The 24081-nt window shown below is 31.6% G+C and overlaps 4 protein-coding genes and 3 pseudogenes across 7 annotated transcripts, besides 6 other annotated features; 5 read left to right on the top strand and 2 right to left on the bottom strand.

Annotated features, from left to right (window-relative positions):
- Nucleotides 1-663: part of a mobile genetic element that runs on past the window's edge.
- Nucleotides 664-1187: 524 nt separating this feature from the next.
- Nucleotides 1188-1222: a mobile genetic element.
- A 498-nt stretch (nucleotides 1223-1720) lies between these two features.
- Nucleotides 1721-15849: a mobile genetic element.
- Nucleotides 2822-4298, top strand: TVAGG3_0099960 (DNA/RNA polymerase superfamily; the record flags this gene model as incomplete). The annotated part of the gene is made up of 1 exon (XM_051222763.1): nucleotides 2822-4298. A coding segment is annotated over one exon (1477 nt), but the record flags the coding sequence as incomplete, so codon positions are not given.
- On the top strand, nucleotides 5696-6267 carry TVAGG3_0099950 (annotated as a pseudogene). Its single transcript has one exon. A coding segment is annotated over exon 1 (572 nt).
- On the top strand, nucleotides 7478-7909 carry TVAGG3_0099940 (uncharacterized protein; the record flags this gene model as incomplete). The annotated part of the gene is made up of 1 exon (XM_051222762.1): nucleotides 7478-7909. One exon carries the CDS (start codon nucleotides 7478-7480, stop codon nucleotides 7907-7909), a length of 432 nt encoding a protein of 143 aa, XP_051107748.1.
- Nucleotides 7929-8225, top strand: TVAGG3_0099930 (uncharacterized protein; the record flags this gene model as incomplete). Its single annotated transcript, XM_051222761.1, has 1 exon — nucleotides 7929-8225. The coding sequence occupies one exon, from the start codon at nucleotides 7929-7931 to the stop codon at nucleotides 8223-8225; it is 297 nt and encodes a 98-aa protein (XP_051107747.1).
- TVAGG3_0099920 (uncharacterized protein) lies at nucleotides 9628-11159 on the top strand (the record flags this gene model as incomplete). Its single annotated transcript, XM_051222760.1, has 1 exon — nucleotides 9628-11159. A coding segment is annotated over one exon (1532 nt), but the record flags the coding sequence as incomplete, so codon positions are not given.
- A 2685-nt stretch (nucleotides 15850-18534) lies between the features above and the next one.
- On the bottom strand, nucleotides 18535-19489 carry TVAGG3_0099900 (annotated as a pseudogene). Its single transcript has one exon. A coding segment is annotated over exon 1 (955 nt).
- Nucleotides 19490-22788: 3299 nt separating this feature from the next.
- Nucleotides 22789-22816: a terminal%2Cinverted (terminal inverted repeat of Mariner transposon ID:TVAGG3_0099880).
- Nucleotides 22789-24081: part of a mobile genetic element that runs on past the window's edge.
- TVAGG3_0099890 lies at nucleotides 22869-23992 on the bottom strand (annotated as a pseudogene). The gene has a single exon. A coding segment is annotated over exon 1 (1124 nt).
- Nucleotides 24061-24081: part of a terminal%2Cinverted (terminal inverted repeat of Mariner transposon ID:TVAGG3_0099880) that runs on past the window's edge.

The raw sequence follows: 24081 nt of genomic DNA, 5'->3' as shown, positions 1-24081 counted from the left end.
ATGTAAGGCTAATGATTCTATTAACACTTATGAAGATCTATAGTATTTGAGCAGATAAATTTGATAATTTCCAAAACTCTTATATTTCAAAATTAAAGTGTGCGGATGCATTTAAATGAGAGCAAAAAGAGATTGATGCTGTTAAAACTAGGTGTTAATTTGCAATTATTTCGCATCACAAGAACTACCCAGTAAATTCGGCTATCTTTCTTTGCAATTATTCTCCATTATACCTATAATATAATGGTTAGGGTTTGAAGAAAAGTTACTAGAGAATTATTGACTTTTGAAATAATGCAGAATTTTACTTGAAGAAATCATTAATTTATGAGTTCCAAATTGCTAAGCATGACGAAGGATCATTAAATTTGCTACAATTAAATACACTTATTGCAGAATTAAGATTTTTGAAATTAAAAGTTTGAAATATTGCCTTTTTGAATAAAAATTTAAATTTTATTATATAATCATGATAATATCTTATAGAAATTAAAAGAAAATATTTTAAACCATTCAAATATTTTGAATGTCTTATCAATTTAAAATATTAAAAGATAGCTTGATTTTATCGTCATTAGTTGTTATCAAAGTTTTCTTCTTTTGATGAACAACAGTAAATGATTTGTTAATAGCTTGTCTTCCTTTTTTGCACCAAAATCAAAATTCTCACCCGATCAGTAATCGAAAATTTTGTAGCATACGATTATTTTCCATTGAAAAATTATCACTAAAAAACTTTAAAAAATTAACTTTTATTCTTAATTTCATGTATGAAGGAGGTAGGAAATGACTTTAAGATTGACATCCTATTCATGGCTAAAGTTTTAGGAACTTTGAAGCCTAATTTGATATTGAAATTTTGGAAGATCAATGAATATGGGGATAAAAGTTGCATATCCTTGGACATTAAGAGGACATGTTATGAGAGTGGATAGCGTTCGACGATTCACTGAAAAAGTTACTCCTCGAAAAGACTATCTAAAGCCATCAAGTTTTTTGAATATTTTCTATCATCTTTTTATTTTTAGTAAATTAGGATGCTATATAAATAGTATGATTAAATATACAAAAATTTTTAATTTATTTTTCAAGGGAAAATAATCGTACGCTACAAAATTCTTTCGATTCATCATTCAATTGAGAATGATAATTTTGTAGCATATTTAGAAAAATGCTACAAAATTATTAAGTTATGATGATAATCTTGCACTCAATTTTGAAAGTAGTATATGTGGAAGGGGTGTGTGACTTTTTTTGTAAACGTAAGAATTCATACAATATCGAGCGATTTTATATCATTTTTTTAACATATGAAGTAAAAAATGTATGATTCTTACGGTTTTTATTCTTACGTTTTTGAATAAATCAAGATTTAAAAAATTTTCAAAATTGTAAGACATTTACACTCAGCCCAAACATAAACACATTAAAAAATTAACATTAATTTTAAAATAATTTATTTTTCATCTTTTATAAAAGAAGCTATATATAGATGATGTCAGATATTCCGCGATTAATTAAACATTGTTTAAATCCTGAATGGAATCAATGGAGTCATAAACGAGTAAAAGAAATTAGATATAATTATTTTCATGAATGAAAGATTCACTACCATAATGAAATAAAAAATAAACTTTAAAAATTCATGTCTTACATTTTTGAATAATTTATTTTTATTTTGTATGAAATGAGTGTCAAGACTAACGACGTGAAAAAATTAGGATTCACAAACGAGGAAATAAAGGATATATTAGAGGAGGCGGGTTATGAGGTTGATAAATATTATTTAAGAAATTGTCAAAAATTCGCGGAGTTTTTAAATGAGTTTGATTATGATGGAAAAATGAATAAAGATGATGTTATAAATTTCTTATATCCCACATCTAAAGAAGAAAAACCTAAAGAACCTGATGTTTTCCCTGAATATTATGAAGAACGGATTAAATATGATGAATACAATGAAATTGAAAAACTGGAAAAAATAAGAGATGAAATAGATGAAAAAATTAAGGAATTAAGAGAAGTTGAAAATGAAGTAGAGGGTTTAATGAATATCCCAGCTTCAGAATCAGAAGTTCAGAAATCTCATGAAGAAAGATATAAAAATTATGTCTCAGAATCAACACAAAATTTATTAGATGGCGAAATAGATGAAACACTTTCAGAAGAAGGTACTAAATTTATACGTAAACATAAGTTACAATTTATTGATAATGAAAAATACCCTTGTATCTTACTTTCACCCCCTCTCGATTCTGAGAAATTCAAAAAAGCTCTTAAAAACGTGACATATGCAACTAATACGATTAAGAAAGAAGATCATGATATTTACACAAATTATTATTTAAATAAATGCACGGGTGTTGATAAAGTTTTTGATTTATTAGATAAAATATCAAAAGAAACCATTGGAACATATAAAATTTTATGTGATTGTGGTTTCATTATTGAAGATACCAATAATGTTTCATATGAAAGAACAGCACCGAAGGAAGATGAAGTTGAAAGGTCTATACCATTCGTTATTAAGAACATAAAAGATATGAAAACTTATAAACATTATATTTATTCATTTATTTCAGAAAAAATGGAAGCAACCCATAAAACATCTTCTCATCATTTTATAGCTATTCATACATTCCTTTTCAAAGTTGTGAAATTAAATAAGACAGGAATTAGATTTAATGTATCCGGGTACGCATTCTTGAGTAAATTAAAATGTATTCGTCACGTCGCAGATGATAAAAATTTATGTGTTCTTAATTCATTTTATGGGCTTTAAAAAATAAACTTTATTTTTTAATTTTTTATTCTTACATAAATGAACAAAAACGGAACCGCTAAAATGAATGATAATCAAATTAGAGCAGAAGGTAGAAGGTTATTTAAACGCTTCTATAACATTCCTGATGGTGTTAATCCTAAAACTCGTAGAAGCTATTTAAATGAAGCAATAGATGCATATGAAGGGTTTGACATTTCATCAGAAAGTGAGAGATTAGCGAGAATGTTAAATGTTAATATTGATTTCTATTATTGTGATCCTCAACCAGAAGACGTGGACATAAATAAGGTAGACTTTCCATTAGTGGATTCAATAATGATAGATCCAGAATTTGAAACAATAAATATTTTATTAACACAGAGTCCATGTGGAAAACTTCACGCTGACAGAATAACAGACGTTGAAGCACTCACCGGCTATAGAGTTTGTCCATATTGTAAAGAAGAAGTTTATTCTATCCGTGATGATCCAGAAAGGAAAAACCAAAGAAGATTTTTAAAGCATTGTGAGAAATGTAAAGAAAATAATGGAAGATTAATTCAAGACGTTCAATTGCAAAAGACACAGCAACCATATGCACCACATATTACGAAACAGAAGATATATCAGTGGTTATTAGCTCATAATTTGCAGGAATATTATCAACCGACAAGATATTATATTACTTTTGACTTCGAAACATTAGAGACTAAAGAAGAATTACAACTTTCTGAGTGTGCAACTTTGAACGCTTACTTAAAACCATTCATGGTATCATCAACGGTTAAATTAAACGATAAAACGTATACAAGGAATTTTTGCTTAACTTCAAGTGATTCTTTTATTTCTGATTGGATTGAGTTTTTATTTTCAACATGTTCATTAGTTGCTAAATCAAATATTGAACAATATGAAGAATTAATGAAGTCCCATACATTAAATGAAAAACAGAAGGAAGCATTTAAAGAACTTCTAGATGAGGAATTCAATAAAGTGAATATCATAGGTTTTAATTCGGGAAAGTTTGATTTAAATTTAATTCTTCGTGATTTAAATACTGCAAAATGGAAAATAAAATCAATGCTGGGTTCTTCTTCTCAATTTAAGCAAATCATTGTAAAGAAAACAAACACTCCATATGAATTGAGATTTATTGACATCAGAAATTATATAGCGGGTGGGACATTAGACCAATTCACTCAAGATTTCGGAAACAATAAATCACGTGTTAAATCCTTTTTCCCCTATCAATTCATCACGTGGGAAAATTACGAAGAAGAATTATATAAAGTGGAACCATTCACTCAAGATTCATTTTATTCAGCATTAACTCAAGAAACTATATCAGATAGTGATTATCAAATATATCTCAATGATGCTAAAAACTTTAAGAATAGATTAGAATATTTTATTCATTATTGCAATAAAGATGTTGAAATTATGATTGACCCAATTGATAAAATTATTGAAGAAACATTTGTTTATAAAATTGACATGCTTCATAATCTTTCTTTATCATCGAATGCTTCAATGATTCGTTACGCTTTAGCATATAAAGACTTTAATCCTAATGAAAAATATCCTGAGGAAGAGATAGAATCAAGTTTTGAATTAACGAAAAAGTATTGGAAATATAAAATTGAATCATATAAGAAACAAGATGAAAAAGCAGAAAGGGATACTAAAAATAATGTTTCAATGGATGATTTTCAATACTATCACGATTTAATCCTTTCATCTAAATGTAAAATGTGTGGTAAAGCGTTTACATATGCAAATAAACCAACATTGGATAGAATCGATAATGAAAAACCACACACCAAAGAAAATTGTCAGTTAATGTGTTGTTATTGCAATGTCGTAAAATCAAATAAAGATGAAGATGTTCAACGTTTAAGAATCAATTTAAGAAATTATGCATTAAAAAATAATTTACCAATGACTTTAGATTCAGTTGAAGCTTATCACATTCTCCGTAATGGAATTACTGGTGGTCTATCAAATGTTCAACATAGAGTAAATCTTAAAGGAATCACGCACATTAATAAACTTTCATATAGTCCAGAAACTAAAACTGTATCAAATGAGGACACCACCAACATTATGACTCATTTCGTTGGTGTTGACTTTAATTCATTATATCCTTCATCATTTTCATCTAATCCTCATGATTTCATTCAATATACTGACCATAAAATGTATATGCCGGGAAGATTGAATGGTGTTATCATTTGTGATACAGCAACAAAGAAAGCAAAAGCACTGGGAATAATTAAGAAAAAAAATACTTTATTCGTGGCTGAAGTAAAGGGTCACATTGATGAAAAATACATTAATGATTACATTAACTTTTTACCGATAATAAGAAACTTAGATATTATCACAGATGAAAAAACAATTGGCAGTTTTATGTATGATTACATGAAATCAAACAATCTACCAGTTGACCAGAAACAGAGAAAATTAACTCAGTTAGCATCAACACACAACCAATATCAACCATTTTCTTCTTATTATCTTTGGTATCTAATAGACAGATTTCATTTTATCATCGATGATATTCAATCAATTTTAACATTTACGAAAAACACCTGTTTTAATGAATTTGCGAACGAATTTATGAACGAAAGACAAAAGGCTGAATTAGAAGGAAATAAAGGAAAAAGTTTATTTTGCAAAATTTCACTTAATGGATCATATGGTTACGATGCAATGAATACACAAAATTACGCAAAGACTAAAATAATGAATGCACAGAAGGCACGCGTTGCATGTATGTCAAATAAGTTTAAAAACATAAGAGAAATAGGTGAAGATACGTATCAAGTGATGCTCAAAGATAGATTTTATAGATGTGATACATGTTTACAAGAGGCATTCTTCACTTTAGATAACGCAAAATACTGGTATTTGGTTTTCATTTATGATTTTATGTATAAATGCATGGATGTTAATCGTTTTCATTTCATTGAAGGTGATACTGATTCATCTTATTGGGCTATTGCTGGCGACCCAAATCTTCCTAACACTCAAGCATTTCAAGCAATTGTAACCGATAAACAATTTTATGATAAAAACATTTTCAAATTCGCACCATTTGATTTCTTCTGTTTTGATGAGAAATTTAAACCTAAATTAAAGAATAAAGCTGAAGAAAAAGCACATGAGAAAAAATTATTGGGTTTAGCAATTGAGAAACAAGGTGATAACATGGTTGCTTTATGCCCTAAATGTTATACATCATTCAACGGTTCAATTGATGGAAGTGATTTTAAAAAGATTGCACAAAAAATGAAGGGTGTTAGTTTACGACAAAATAAGCAATTAACACCTAAAAAATATTTGGATATAATAAATGATAAAGTGATATTTGATGGTCAGAATATTAATTTACAACTTAAAAACGGTCAATGACTCGCTTAACAATCGGTAAGACTGCATTAACAGGAGCACACACTAAGGCTGTATGTTGTGAAAATGGATGTTGTATGCCATTTATTTAATACAATTTAAAATTTTATTTTTAATGAAATGCCACAGAAGAGACAAAAGGAACCGTTAATAATGGTTTTGATACTATGATTCAAAGAGGTGGGCACCCTTAAACATTTATTTTATTTTTATATAAATGAATAACACAGATTTAAAAATTTTAATTGATGATTTAGTACTTAATCAAAATTTTCTTAGTTATTATGATTTAAAATCATATCTCCAAAAATATGATAACATATAACGGGTGATGATATGGAATATTATTATCCATATTATAAAAATGAATTTTGAAATATCATGATAAAATAATTTCTGAAATTAAAGACAAAATTAAAAATAATGAATATACAAAGGGAAAAACTAAATCACAACTTAAACAGTTGAAAGATTTCAAAAATAAAGTATTAACAGAAGAAGATATTGATGAATTATATAATTTATATAATCCTGAGCCGCAAAAGCAAAAGGAACAAAACGCCCAGGTTCTTCAGACCATAAATGATGCACAAGCTTTAATTTATGATTCATTAGTTAAACCATATTCAGCCCGACTTTTAAATGAAGATCAACTTTTGGAATTCATCCTTCAACATAAACTCGAAGCAGGAAAGTATATCAAACCTTTATATACAGCATATTTAAAACAAATGAATAGAATACATCCAGAATTAATGAAAGGAGGAATGAATTCCAAAACTTCATCATCCAAAATCAAAGCAGATAAAATTAAACCACCTACAATACCAAAACCTCCAACGACAGTACCACCTCCTCCTTCAGTTAATCCTTCATCATTCACTTTATTATATCCATTTCAAACATTAAAGAAACAAAAAGATTTTAAAAAGGGTTTCAAAATATTAAATAAACCAATTGACCCAAAAATTCAACCGTTAAAGGAAAAATTTAGTCGCCCTTCATTTGCTCCATATCCATATTCATACGAAATCGATCATTTAGAATATTCAAAAGGAAACGTTACTTATTTATTTGCCATTAACATTAACACTAGATATTTATATTGCATTCCGGTGAAAGGGAAAACAGAACAGGAAACAAGAAGAGCTATTCAATACTTACTAGATCATGAAAGAGTAGATAATATAAGGGGTGATGGTGATAAAGGATTTCAGGCAGCTATGCTCATTATTTCCCACAAATTAATTTTTTTTTTCATCCTCTCCATATACGTTTCATAATAAAATAGTTGATGCGGTAATGAGAACTCTTAGAGATGCGTTAGGGGTTAACGGTCAGATATACTGGGATGGAAATCATGACTCCATCATACAGCAGTTAGTATATTATTACAATAATACATGGCATAGAACTATAAACATGAAACCAGTGGAAATGAAAAATGATATTTCAAAAGAATGGGAATATATTAGAAAGCAAATGGAAAGGTTGAATGATGTTAAACGTGAACAAATTAATTCGGGGCTCATGAATTTTAAACAAGGGGATAAAGTTTTGATTCATCTCGATTATGGAAAAACTGATAAATCAATGACAAAAAGAAGACGAAGATTTGACACAATAGCTGAATTTGTTAGATATATTAACGGCAATGCATTAGTTGAAGTTGACAATAAATTAATAGAAATTCCGATTTATTTTATTACTCCATTATATTTAAATAATATTTAATTTTTTTATTTCGTAAGAAATGAGTGACAACGAAGCAGTCAAGAGTCCTGACGATGAATATAAAAAGAAACTAAACAGAATTAAATCAAAAATATGCTATTACAAAAAGAAGCAGCAATGTGATGGGGTTGATGCCCATAAAACTAATGGAACTGAAAACGATGAAGAGAGGAAAGAAATAATCGAAAAATTAGAAACTTACCGTTCAATCCTTAAACTGAGTGAAGCAAAAATAAAAGAATTTAATAGAATAAATAAATTGATTGGAAGAGATGAATTTAATAAAGATGAATTTTTAAACTCTATCCAAATTTAATTTTTATTTTTCTTTGACAACATCTCTCTTTCCATCATTACTGCATAACCACATTTTCTCAGTTTTAGTGGTTTGTTATTTTTAGCAAGTTCTCGCATCATTTTTATCGTTTCCTCCCTTGTTATGATTCGTGGTAAATTTTGAGCTTGTGGGGTATCCATTTATGATAAAAATAAAAATTTGTTATCAGTTATTTTATCGTTAATGTTTTCAGGTTATTCAATAATTAATTATTTTTGAAGAACTGAAGGTGTCACCATGTCACCATGTCACCAGGTCATTTAACTTCTCTGAAAAAATGAGACAACATGACATTTTGACAACAACACAGGAGGATGGCAGTTATGAATTATTTTTGAAGAACTGAAGGTGTCACCATGTCACCATGTCACCATGTCACCAGGTCATTTAACTTCTCTGAAAAAATGAGACAACATGACATTTTGACAACAGTCCTGGAAATAAATGTTTACGTTAATGTTTACGTTAATGTTTTCAGGTTATTCAATAATTAATTATTTTTGAAGAACTGAAGGTGTCACCATGTCACCATGTCACCAGGTCATTTAACTTCTCTGAAAAAATGAGACAACATGACATTTTGACAACAGTCCTGGAAATATGATGCAGTCCAAAAATAAAGTTAGTTTTAAAATTATTTTTATTTTTTTATTCCTATATAAATGACGGCAACAAACAACAACAGTAACTTTATCATTTCTGATGAACAAGTTATTGATTCATTAGCTGAGGAATTAGTTGTGGCAGAAACTAAAACCCTCAACGAAAGAATTGGTGAAAACAAGATTGATTTACACAACTACCTCAAACATGATGGAGGAAGAGGAAGGAAAACTGGTATGGCTTTATTAGTAAATAAAATTTCAAATTTAACGATTATAGATGTTGATATCAATAAATCGTACAATGATGAACTTAAAGAAACAGTTAGAAAAGACATTTTATCAAAACTTTCGGATAAAGATGTTATCATTAAAACCGCTTCAGGAGGTCTTCACATTTATTGCAACACTAATTTCTTCTATGCAGTTTCGAACAGAATGATTAAATGTTATTCCTGCAATGATTATGATATTGACATAATGACTTCTATGGATGATTCAAAACGTTCTTTAGTGGTTATGGCTGATTCAAGAGTTCGAAAGAATGCAACAGAACCAATCAATACATACTCATTCATTCGTGGAAGTTATGATTCAACATTAACTAGAACAGTGAATGATATATTAAATGATTTGAATATTAAGGTAAGAGTTGAACAGAAGAACGAAGAAATAAAGACTATCATGAATGAAAACAAAGATGTAAACATTGACGATAAACTTGCCCAGAGCATAGTTGATGCATCTGTGATTTTGAAGTACATAATGACGGTGGAAACATGAATTTAGAAAAAGAAGTTACATTATTCACACTGTTTCAAGCAATTAATTCGTTACCTAATCATTTAATTAATGAAGCATACGATAACGTTTATAACTTCTGCAATTTAACTGAAAATGCAAAAAGTAATTTTGAAAAAGCACGTAGTAGATATGCACATTTAATGACTTCTCCATTTGTTTTAGTGAAGATTCTAAAACTTTATCAAAAGGAATATTATGATGAATATGTTTTACCTTTATTACGTAAGCCAAAAATAACATTTGATATAAAACTTGATGACTCGTTTTTGATAACAGATATTAGACGCAAGGCTGAAAATCATCAGTATAAAAACAGTTCTGAAGTAATTGAGGATTTATCACGTGTAATCCGTTTTGTAGATTGTGGAAATAAATACTTCATTCAGAAAGATTACAACATACACGACAAAATGAATCAAATATCATTTGTTCTTCAGTCAAACATGAAAGAGTCACTCAAAATGATTAAATTATTTAAAGAAGAAGGTAAAACAATAACAGCATGGGACATACTACTAAATCAATTGTCTTCATTAACCGTTAAGGGTGTTTGCTTTAAATCTGATTCCCCAGATGTTTTCTCAACGTTTCAAGGTTATAAATACAACGTTCTCGAAAAAGTAGATTACTCAAAAATTGAGATGTTTATGGATTTCATTAAAGAAGCCATATGCGATAATAACGATGAAGTGTATAAATACCTTCTCAGCTGGATTGCATCAATGATTCAACATCCTGGAATCAAGAATGAAACAGCAATTATTTTGAAAGGAATTCAGGGAACAGGTAAAAACAGATTCACAGACATTATTTCTGAACTTCTCGCTGGTTATTCATGTAAAAACATTACCGAAATAGGTGAGCTAACGGGTAATTTCAACTCAGTAGTTGAAAATAAAATGTTTCTTGTACTTAATGAACTCAAGAATGTTGGTGAAGACAGACTCGCAAACTTCAACGCTTTGAAATCAATTATAACGGATAATGAGATTAGAATTAATGAAAAGAATCAACCCAGAAGAACTGCTCAGAATGTTGCAAACTTCATTTTCGTAACTAATAACGTCTACCCTGTCAAAATTGAAGTTGGAGACAGAAGATACGTAGTTTTAAGGGTTAATGGTAAATTCAAGGGTCAATTTGATTACTTCAAGAATTTAATGGATTCATGCACAAAGGAATTTTATGATAACCTTTTAACATATTTTATCAATTACGACCTTTCATCATTTACTGTACGAATCATACCGATGACTGAAGCCAAACAAGATTTAATTGAATTATCAACAAATCCTTTAGATGTATGGATAAATACACATTATGATGAATTGTGTGCAGGTATGATATGTAAAAATGCTCTATTCTGCAAACCATCAGACATGAAAGACAAGAATTTCCAAATGAGCATTAAGGATAAATGTGATAGGAAACAGAGAAGAATAGACGATAAACAAACATGTTGTTATGTTTTGAAAGAAAAAATGAAAGGATTATATAAACAGGTTGAACCAAACGATAATGAGGATTCATTTACTGACGATGAAATACCTGTAAATGATGCTTTATAAAGTTGATTTGGAATTTATTTTTGCATTAATCCTCCTGTGTTGTTGTCAAAATGTCATGTTGTCTCATTTTTTCAGAGAAGTTAAATGACCTGGTGACATGGTGACATGGTGACACCTTCAGTTCTTCAAAAATAATTCATAACTGCCATCCTCCTGTGTTGTTGTCAAAATGTCATGTTGTCTCATTTTTTCAGAGAAGTTAAATGACCTGGTGACATGGTGACATGGTGACATGGTGACACCTTCAGTTCTTCAAAAAATAATTCATAACTGCCATCCTCCTGTGTTGTTGTCAAAATGTCATGTTGTCTCATTTTTTCAGAGAAGTTAAATGACCTGGTGACATGGTGACATGGTGACACCTTCAGTTCTTCAAAAATAATTCATAACTGCCATCCTCCTGTGTTGTTGTCAAAATGTCATGTTGTCTCATTTTTTCAGAGAAGTTAAATGACCTGTGTGTGACATGGTGACATGGTGACACCTTCAGTTCTTCAAAAATAATTCATAACTGCCATCCTCCTGTGTTGTTGTCAAAATGTCATGTTGTCTCATTTTTTCAGAGAAGTTAAATGACCTGGTGACATGGTGACATGGTGACACCTTCAGTTCTTCAAAAATAATTCATAACTGCCATCCTCCTGTGTTGTTGTCAAAATGTCATGTTGTCTCATTTTTTCAGAGAAGTTAAATGACCTGGTGACATGGTGACACCTTCAGTTCTTCAAAAATAATTCATAACTGCCATCCTCCTGTGTTGTTGTCAAAATGTCATGTTGTCTCATTTTTTCAGAGAAGTTAAATGACCTGGTGACATGGTGACATGGTGACACCTTCAGTTCTTCAAAAATAATTCATAACTGCCATCCTCCTGTGTTGTTGTCAAAATGTCATGTTGTCTCATTTTTTCAGAGAAGTTAAATGACCTGGTGACATGGTGACATGGTGACACCTTCAGTTCTTCAAAAATAATTCATAACTGCCATCCTCCTGTGTTGTTGTCAAAATGTCATGTTGTCTCATTTTTTCAGAGAAGTTAAATGACCTGGTGACATGGTGACATGGTGACACCTTCAGTTCTTCAAAAATAATTCATAACTGCCATCCTCCTGTGTTGTTGTCAAAATGTCATGTTGTCTCATTTTTTCAGAGAAGTTAAATGACCTGGTGACATGGTGACATGGTGACACCTTCAGTTCTTCAAAAATAATTCATAACTGCCATCCTCCTGTGTTGTTGTCAAAATGTCATGTTGTCTCATTTTTTCAGAGAAGTTAAATGACCTGGTGACATGGTGACATGGTGACACCTTCAGTTCTTCAAAAATAATTCATAACTGCCATCCTCCTGTGTTGTTGTCAAAATGTCATGTTGTCTCATTTTTTCAGAGAAGTTAAATGACCTGGTGACATGGTGACATGGTGACACCTTCAGTTCTTCAAAAATAATTCATAACTGCCATCCTCCTGTGTTGTTGTCAAAATGTCATGTTGTCTCATTTTTTCAGAGAAGTTAAATGACCTGGTGAGTGACATGGTGACATGGTGACACCTTCAGTTCTTCAAAAATAATTCATAACTGCCATCCTCCTGTGTTTTGTCAAAATGTCATGTTGTCTCATTTTTTCAGAGAAGTTAAATGACCGGTGACATGGTGACATGGTGACACCTTCATTCTTCAAAAATAATTCATAACTGCCATCCTCCTGTGTTGTTGTCAAAATGTCATGTTGTCTCATTTTTTCAGAGAAGTTAAATGACCTGGTGACATGGTGACATGGTGACACCTTCAGTTCTTCAAAAATAATTCATAACTGCCATCCTCCTGTGTTGTTGTCAAAATGTCATGTTGTCTCATTTTTTCAGAGAAGTTAAATGACCTGGTGACATGGTGACATGGTGACACCTTCAGTTCTTCAAAAATAATTCATAACTGCCATCCTCCTGTGTTGTTGTCAAAATGTCATGTTGTCTCATTTTTTCAGAGAAGTTAAATGACCTGGTGACATGGTGACATGGTGACACCTTCAGTTCTTCAAAAATAATTCATAACTGCCATCCTCCTGTGTTGTTGTCAAAATGTCATGTTGTCTCATTTTTTCAGAGAAGTTAAATGACTGGTACATGGTGACATGGTGACATGGTGACACCTTCAGTTCTTCAAAAATAATTCATAACTGCCATCCTCCTGTGTTGTTGTCAAAATGTCATGTTGTCTCATTTTTTCAGAGAAGTTAAATGACCTGGTGACATGGTGACATGGTGACACCTTCAGTTCTTCAAAAATAATTCATAACTGCCATCCTCCTGTGTTGTTGTCAAAATGTCATGTTGTCTCATTTTTTCAGAGAAGTTAAATGACCTGGTGACATGGTGACATGGTGACACCTTCAGTTCTTCAAAAATAATTCATAACTGCCATCCTCCTGTGTTGTTGTCAAAATGTCATGTTGTCTCATTTTTTCAGAGAAGTTAAATGACCTGGTGACATGGTGACATGGTGACACCTTCAGTTCTTCAAAAATAATTCATAACTGCCATCCTCCTGTGTTGTTGTCAAAATGTCATGTTGTCTCATTTTTTCAGAGAAGTTAAATGACCTGGTGACATGGTGACATGGTGACATGGTGACACCTTCAGTTCTTCAAAAATAATTCATAACTGCCATCCTCCTGTGTTGTTGTCAAAATGTCATGTTGTCTCATTTTTTCAGAGAAGTTAAAATGACCTGGTGACATGGTGACATGGTGACACCTTCAGTTCTTCAAAAATAATTCATAACTGCCATCCTCCTGTGTTGTTGTCAAAATGTCATGTTGTCTCATTTTTTCAGAGAAGTTAAATGACCTGGTGACATGGTGACATGGTGACACCTTCAGTTCTTCAAAAATAATTCATAACTGCCATCCTCCTGTGTTGTTGTCAAAATGTCATGTTGTCTCATTTTTTCAGAGAAGTTAAATGACCTGGTGACATGGTGACATGGTGACACCTTCAGTTCTTCAAAAATAATTCATAACTGCCATCCTCCTGTGTTGTTGTCAAAATGTCATGTTGTCTCATTTTTTCAGAGAAGTTAAATGACCTGGTGACATGGTGACATGGTGACACCTTCAGTTCTTCAAAAATAATTCATAACTGCCAATCCTCCTGTGTTGTTGTCAAAATGTCATGTTGTCTCATTTTTTCAGAGAAGTTAAATGACCTGGTGACATGGTGACATGGTGACACCTTCAGTTCTTCAAAAATAATTCATAACTGCCATCCTCCTGTGTTGTTGTCAAAATGTCATGTTGTCTCATTTTTTCAGAGAAGTTAAATTGGTGACTGGTGACATGGTGACACCTTCAGTTCTTCAAAAATAATTCATAACTGCCATCCTCCTGTGTTGTTGTCAAAATGTCATGTTGTCTCATTTTTTCAGAGAAGTTAAATGACCTGGTGACATGGTGACATGGTGACACCTTCAGTTCTTCAAAAATAATTCATAACTGCCATCCTCCTGTGTTGTTGTCAAAATGTCATGTTGTCTCATTTTTTCAGAGAAGTTAAATGACCTGGTGACATGGTGACATGGTGACACCTTCAGTTCTTCAAAAATAATTCATAACTGCCATCCTCCTGTGTTGTTGTCAAAATGTCATGTTGTCTCATTTTTTCAGAGAAGTTAAATGACCTGGTGACATGGTGACATGGTGACATGGTGACACCTTCAGTTCTTCCAAAAATAAGTTCTCATAACTGTCCATCCTCCTGTTGTTTGCTGGTCGAAAATGTCAATGCTTGTCTCATTTTTTCAGTAGAGTTAAAATGACCGGTGACATGGTGAACATGCGGACACTCTTCAGTTCTTCAAAAATAATTCATAATGCATTCCTCCTGGGTTGGTTGTTCAAAGAATGTCATCGTTGTCTCATTTTTTAGAGAAGTTTAAGCATGTATTCCTTGGTGAAATGTTGACATTTGGCTGTGCACCTTGCTAGTTCTTCAAAAATAATCTTCATTAACTGCATCTCTCTAGTGTTAGTTGTCAAAATGTCATGTTGTCATCATTTTTTCAGGAAGTTAAATGTTATCCGTGGTGACTCACTGGTGACATGGTGATGCACCTTCATCCTTCTTCTAAAAAATAATTACTATAATCTGCCATGTCCTCTCTCTGTGGTTTGATTGTCCAAAAGTTTCATTGTCTTGTCTCATTTTTTTCAGAGAAGTTAAATGATCCTGGTGAATCTTGGTGACATGGTGACACTTCACCTTCCTTCAAAAATAATTCAATACTGCCTCCTCCTGTGTTGTTGTCAAATGTCATGTTGTCTCATTTTTCAGAGAAGTTATAATGACCTGGTGACATGGTGACATGGTGCACCTTCAGTTCTTCAAAAATAATTCATAACTGCCATCCTCCTGTGTTGTTGTCAAAATGTCATTTGTTCCATTTTTCAGAGAAGTTAAATGACCTCGGTGACATGGTGACATGGTGATGGACACCTTCAGTTCTTCAAAAAATAATCATAACTGCCCATCCCTCTGTGTTGTTGTCAAAATGTCATGTTGTCTCATTTTTTCAGAGAAGTTAAATGACCTGGTGACATGGTGACATTGGTGACACCTTCAGTTCTTCAAAAATAATTCATAACTGCCATCCTCCTGGTTGTTGTCAAAATGTCATGTTGTCTCATTTTTTCGAAGAAGTTAAAATGACCTGGTGACATGGTGACATGGTGACACACTTCAGTTCTTCAAAAATAATTCATAACTGCCATCCTCTGTGTTGTTGTCAAAAGGTTCTCATCGTGATCTTCATCGTGTGATTACAGTAGAACTTTCTAATGCCGGTGTATCAATTGAAGTACATCGTATTGCGGTCCGTTTGGTTGAACATTGTACGGTGACACCCTTCAGTTTCTCAAAATAATTCATAATGACTGCCATCCTCCTGTGTTGTTCAAACTTAAATGTTGTTGTCTCATTTTCGTATTACAAGAGACATGTATATATAGTGACATGGTGAATCTCGTATATATCTTCATAAACTATAACTGACCTCTGTGTTTGTTGTCACACCCTTTCAGAGTACCTGACAACAATTCAATAATAATTCATAAACTGCCATTCCTCCTGTGTTTTTGTCAAAATGTCATGTTTGTTCTCTCATTTTTTCAGAGAAGTTAAATGACCTGGTACTGTGACATTATGGTGACACCTTCAGTTCTTCAAAAATAATTCATAACTGCCATCCTCCTGTGTTTTGTCAAAATGTCATGTTGTCTCATTTTTTCAGAGAAGTTAAATGACCTGGTGAATCATGGTGACATGGTGACACCTTCAGTTCATAAAATAATTCATAACTGCCATCCTCCTGTGTTGTTGTCAAAATGTCATGTTGTCTCATTTTTTCAGAGAAGTTAATAACTGATGACATGGTGACATGGTGAACATGGGACACCTTCAGTTCTTCAAAAATAATTCATAACTGCCATCCTCCTGTGTTGTTGTCAAAATGTCATGTTGTCTCATTTTTTCAGAGAAGTTAAATGACCTGGTGACATGACATGGTGACATGGTGACACCTTTCAGTTCTTCAAAAATAATTCATAACTGCCATCCCTTGTTTGTTGTCAAAATGTCATGTTGTCTCATTTTTTCAGAGAAGTTAAATGACCTGTGACATTGACGGTGACACTTCTTTCTATCAAAAATAATTCATAACTGCCATCCCTCCTTGTGTTGTTGTCAAATGTCATGTTGTCTCATTTTTCAGAGAAGAGTTAAATGACCTGGTGACATGGTGAACATGGTGACACCTTCAGTCTTCCAAATAATATTCATAACTGCCATCCTCGCTTGTGTTGTTTGTCAAAAATGTCATGTTGTCTCATTTTTCAGGAGAAGTTAGAATTGACCTTCTCGTTCTACGTTCGGTGACCTTTCTAGGTGACAGTCATCCTGTGGGACACCCTTCACATCTATCTCGAAGGTAGAAACTAATCAAACTGCGATCGCTCCCACCTCCATGTTTGTGTCGCTCATAACATCGTTCATGTTGTCCCATATGTTTTATCATAGACGCAGGTAAAATGAACCTCGTTGACATTACGATGACCTATACCCTGGCTGAGGTATCAGCTCATGATCGTGTGAGTTATGCTAGATTAATTTTATCATGATTTTTAAGAACACGATCCGTTTGTCATATTGCGTGAAATTTTATTATGGATTCATTCGTATGTGTTCATATAATCTCCATCGTTGCACGCTTCCTTACTGTTTAGTGATCTCAACAATTGCCGCTCGTCTGCGATAATGTGATACAAACCTGGGATAATTACTCCATGAAATGATGTTTCCTATTGGGATTCATTAATTTAGATAGTTGGCTTAATTATTTTGTCATTTCAATTAGATAATATAATAAAAAATTTAAATTATGCCGTTCACTCTTTGAGCTCAGGACTTTCAGTCCTTCTAAAGTTGTTTCACAAACATTGAGCGTTCATGAACTCTATACCATGCGTAACACTTCATGTAAGGTGCCATGTATTTCTTACTTGTCCCGTTGTTGTGTATATCCTGAAACGAAATGTGTATGGTTTCCTTCTCCGAGTGTCACTCCAGTTAACAATTTATAGCAAACTTAACGTCGTCTTTAACATCATATCCTTACTTTTGTTCATTCCTGACCAATCCAATATCTATGCTTTATGCCAACTGCTTGAGATGTACTTAAATCTATGTAGTGACTGTGTGCAGATAAATTTTCACCTGAAATCGTTTTACTTCCCCTGTTTCCTTTGAAGATTTGCACAATACAAAAAAACTGTCAAACTATTTGTTCCCATGCACCAACACCAAACATTACTTGAGGACCTCTTGCACCTAGATGTGATAAATAGAACCTACTGGGTTCATTAAAATCAAACATATGAATATTTAGGATTGTCTCTTTTTGAACTTAAAATATAGCTGCAACTAATTTGGTTTCTTCTGGTTGTGTTTCAGAATATTTTATATATAATCTTATGTTTCAGGGTAGGTAAATCTGACTATAATATTTATTTCTGTCATCTGTATAATAATATATATTCTCGTTTTTCTATTGCATTTATATCTTTCTTATATCTATAATAATCTTAATATATAATGTTAGCTTTGTTCATCTACACGTTGGGTTCTGTCGTCATCTTCCATAGTCATAATAATATGGTGCTGGATTGGGTCAGGCAATTCATATCTGCCATTTCATAAAACTCTTAAATAATTTTTTGTTCGTCTCCATTATACAGTTAAGTAGCAGTTGTTGTCTAATGGAACCTTTAACTTGATTGACTACATCATTCTTTTATAGCTTACATATATTCATTGTTATTTTTCGGATGAGTTTACACTGTGTACCATTTTTTAAGGAGTGTACAAACTGCCATCTAAAATATTTATATTTCTTCATTGACAGAAAATCACCAACAATAGTTTCAAATTTTTTGTTCCTATCAAACTTTGGTGATATTTCGTTACATATGTTTTATCCGCCTTCTTCTCTAACTCATCGTTAACATTTTTATCCGCTTTAAGGTCTAAAATCCTGAAACCCATCCTGTATCGGCTTAACTTTAAGTCTTGATGTCCAATTCATGATACATTCAACCCTTTCTTTAATTCATTATCTTTTCATCAACATAAACCAAATTTGCCTTCTTCTCTAACTCATCGTTAACATATGTTTATCTCGCTTTTAATGGCTACTAAATCCTGAAACCATCCTGTATCGGCTTTAGTTTTTAAAATTCTTTGATGTCATTCATGATACCATTCAACCCTTTTTTTAATTTCATTATCTTTTTCATCAACATAAACCAAATTTGCCTTCTTCATTAACTCACTATCCACATATTCCTTATCCGCCCTCTTCATTATGTCATTTAGGAACCTTTATGAATTCCTCATTTAAATTATAATCTTCCAATCTTCAAAACTTTAGGAAATGCATTTAATGCGTAATATCTCTGTTCTTCTGGTGGAATTGATGTTATATCATCCGTTATTCCTTTAATTTTTGAATTCATAAATAAAATTTCTTTTATATTTGATATCACTGCCCCACCTTTGCAAACGAATCGAAATGTTCATTTTTCAATACTATATCCAAATCTCCATATTTCAACCTTTGGTTTGTTCTGCCGTCTTTGAATTATATGCAATGGCGTATGTAATGGTCTGAAGGACCTGGGTGCTTTGCGCCTTAAGTTGCTGTGGTGCTGTTGTTTAATCATTTAATACACATTTTAAAATAAATATATTAATCTGTTATCTCATCAGCTATTTTTCTATTTGAAATTGCCATAATATTTCATTCATGAATTCTAAATCACAAATCAAAATAGTCGTTATTCTAAATTTAATATTTGATAAATTTTTTGAATGAGAATAAATGAATTCCCAGATAATTGAACGGATATGATAAAGAAAATGTGTTTAAGTTGATGGATAAAATGTTTGTATTGATGGTAAGAGTTAGTAATGTTTGATGTAAAATCTCATTATGTTGTTGTGTATGTATTAACTTTATCACATTTGATTAAAATGAAATTGAACCAGTGTCAGAATACAAAACATCCCAACATCTTTTTCAAAATTTAATATCCCCCAACAATGAACGAAGATGAGGAGTACAAAATTTAATTTTCACGGGAATTTAATAAGGTTATTTATTTCATCAAGTTCAAAAGTTTATCAGGTTTTGATTTAAAATTTTCTTCATACCATACGATAAATGATTCCATTTAAATAACTTAAAATCATGTATATATCCCATTTCGTTATCACATTATTTATATACATATCATACGTTTTTTCATGGTCATCTTTAATAAATGATATATAATCTGAAGGTCTAAAAGAATGGGATTAAATTTACCACTCACAGACGGAGTAACATTATAAATTCGCTAACTGTTAAATTTAATTCACAGCTATTATTCGAAATAATATTGATAATTGACATTTTTATTACGATTAAAAAATATGGTAAAGCGTCGTATTTCAGTGATAAAATAAACTAGATATAAGATTAACTCCTCAGAATTCATAATTCAACGATAAGAAATTCATTCATGTTATAAATTTTAGGTGTTTTCAGAAATATGAGTCAATGTCATATTCATCAACAGGTTATATTTCACTTCATTCAATATTAGTTCAATCAAACTCATATATGACCATTTCATAAGATTTTCAGTATGTATTAAAAATGTAATTGATAGATTAAAATATGAACAGATTGGACAATATCGAATTTTTGGAATTTTGGTTTAAATATCCCGATGGAAAAAAGATTGAAGTTAAGATAAAGCTGATACTATAACAAAAACAATTACAATGACCGATCCGGAAGTGGGAACAAAAAGAATAAAACAAACGATAGAAACTGGTGAAAGTCAATTATTATTGATTATGATTCAAAAGATTATTATTCGATAATGTTAATGCTTGAATATTAAATAGCCTTAACAAAGAATTTTCAAGTGATATTTTATATTCATCAACTATTTTATTAAATATCATATATTATGTAAATGAATTCAGTTGTTGTTCCGTTCTTTGATATCTTAATTGTGCTAATATCCTTTATAGGATTTATTTTTGCAACTGTTCCGCAGCATGAAACCTCATCATCTATGAAAAATTGAATCTTAAAGTCTGAATCTTGAACTCACAAAGAATGGCGATAATGTGAATTAATGATTCATAAGTAAAATATTAAACCGGATTGGTCAATTAAATTTATTTGAAAATATTTATTAATTATTAATTATTATATCACAGGTAATTTTCTATTAATTCTGAATTAATGTCATATTTTATATGGGTTCTCGATGTTGATGAAAGATGGTGGGGATATGATCTGAAGATGAATTTCAACAGGTTCTTTACCGGGTTCAGATAAAATGATTGGGTCTCCATTCTCATGGTTTTCTTCATTCTCCTCATTCTTCGGTAAGTCACGAGTTAATAAATTTGGTTGAGTTGCTGACCTTGTTAATTCAGGGCTAACATTAACTTTAACATTTTGAATAATTCGTGATTTATCATCATTTACGTTATAACCAACCGTAATCTCTGCTTTTGCGTTAGTGTTCTTTTGACTAGTGAAACGTCTTCTCATTTATAATCGAATAAAAAAATATATTTAAACTTTTATTTTGCTGGAACTTTTGAATCTATTATTCCCTGTATTTGTTCATGAAGTTGATTTTTAGCATTTTCATCGAAATTAATAGACCGAATATATTCATTCATTGCATTCTTATAATCATCTGATTTCTCAAATTTTCTTTTATCTGATTCCTTAATTAAATCATAAGTTAAACCACGTTGCTGATATAATGGTTTCTTAATTAAATCTTTGAATGCTTGAGATAAAGCACTTGATGCAATTCTTGCTACTATAATTGGTTGGAATTGCTGTTTAAGTTCATCTTTAACATTTGCGAAAACTGGATCGAATAAAGCAACTTTAAAGAATTTCTTAGCTGAAATTTCAGGTCTAATATTTGCATATTGACCATCAAACTGGTTAGAATATCGTGGTAATCCATCCGGTCCCTCTTCAATAGCATTTAATTCTTCATTGAAATAAGAATATGGATTATGACGGTATGAATTAATTGGCCCATTTTCACCTTCTCCAATGTATTGTTTAACAGCTTTTCCATTTTCATCAAATTGCATAGGATAACGTTCATTATATGCTTTACGTTTAGGATAATCAGATATAGTTAATTTATAACCATTTATGGCTTTAATATTTCCTTGACCATCAGTAACGAAAACTTCATTTATACCATCAGGTTTTCCATTTGGACCTGTAATGTCTGCTTCGTGTGCTTCCCAATTTGGACCTTGACGTTTGGCATATGCTTGAGCTTCTGGTAATGTTAAAACGTTTCTCATTTGTTTAACATCTTTTTGAAGACCAGCAACAATATGAACTAATTCTTTCATTCCATCAGGAACTTTCATAGTTCTATTATATGCACCCCTTTTGTTTGTCCCTTGTTTTAATGGAACCTGTAGAAGATTTACCATTTCTGTCATGTTTAATTATAAATAAAAAATAAAAATTAATTATAAAAAGTTAATCAAATTTAACACTTCCTTTATTTAAATCAACTATTATTTTTCCATGTTCACCTAATTGCTGATATTGTGTGTAAAGTTCATTAATGCTCATTGGTAGATTCACTTGATAAAGCATAACGTTCAACTGTTGACGACTAAACCCACTGAAAATGAAAAGGGTTGATAGATTTGATTTAATGTTTGTGCTTAATGCTTTGAAATATTGAACAGCCATGAAGAATGAACACTGAATGTGTCGACATTGAGTTAATAACTGATTAAAATATGATTTCTCGTTTGTTATTAGTTTTGATTTCACTGCATCATCTAGAAAAATGAGTGAATGCAAAAATTCTCTATCAAAATTTGAAATAGAAAGTGTTTCAAATAATTCATCCCGTTGTTTATCAATAATTTTATCCTCTAATCCTTGCTTCTTGATTGTATTATATAGGGTGTCCAAAGGTGTGTTTAGCACAAACCTGAATACTGCGAATAGAAATAAACAAGTTACATATATATAAAGTTTATTTAAATATAATCACCATTGATTCAATCACGCGTTCGCAGCGATCGATCCAGGCTTGAAAGACACGCTTTAAATCATCATGAGAAAATTGCTCAAATTGCTCTCTTACAAAATTTTCAAGATCATCTGGACTCGCGAATTCGCGTCCTTCAGCTATCTTTTTAGCGTGCCGAATAAATAAAAGTCAGAGGGTGCAATATCAGGTGAATAAATTGGTTTGGAACAACTTTGACATTGTTTTCCACCAAGTAATTCATTACCTTATGACTTTTGTGAACTCTTGAATTATCAAAATGAATTGCAAACTTTTGTTTTTGTTGTTTGGATTTCTCAAACTCATCAGAATTGATAATTTGAGTAAGAATATTGTCAATTAGATACTGAGCATTCATCGTATTAGGTTTTTGAAGAATATCAATTGCGATGATGTCATTCACGCCCCAAAAAACCGACAACATAATCATTGGTGTGTCAATTTTTTTCTTCGGGAATGTTTGCGGATTTTCATCCTTCGGGATCCACATGATTTTGGCTTCTGTTGCATATTGAAACCAAGACTCGTCCCCTGTTACTAAAAAGCGAAACTTCTTGGATTGATACGCACGCAATATAGAGAGGAGCTCTTTCGAAGATTGGACTCTAGATTTTTTTTGAACTGAATTAAGGTTGTGCGGAACCCAACGTGTATACGCTAGTTTGTGGTTCAAATAATTGTGCAGATAATAACTGACTGTTGTACGTGGTATCTTTGTCATCTCCTCTATCCTTCTGAGTGATGCTCTTGGGTCTTCATCTAGCACTTGAAGAATTGCTTTGATTTTTCTTTGATCCGGCGATTTTTTGTCAATTTTTATGATGGGCGCCTTTTTGTTCATGAGGTGATACATCCTAACATGATACGTTACAGTGGAATAGCTAGGAGCATCCATACCGAAGCATTTTACCAATGTCTCGTAGATTTTTTACAGTCTTTGCATTTTTTTGCAAGAGCGAGGATGTTTTCTTTATGATTCATTAAAAAAATGAAAAAAATCCCGCCAAAATTTCCCGCGAAACCGCCTCTTGTCTCAAAATTCATTTTATATCCCGGCATAGCGCCAAAATACAACTTACTCATCATATACATATATTCATATTTTTTATTATATATTTATAATCAGCATATATCTCCTTTAATAGTCTCATATAGAGCGCTGTGCTAAACGCACCTTTGGA

Source organism: Trichomonas vaginalis, chromosome IV (genome assembly GCF_026262505.1).
Source record: "Trichomonas vaginalis G3 chromosome IV, whole genome shotgun sequence".
Lineage (NCBI taxonomy): Eukaryota > Parabasalia > Trichomonadida > Trichomonadidae > Trichomonas > Trichomonas vaginalis.
This window is presented reverse-complemented; position numbering and strand designations above follow the sequence as displayed.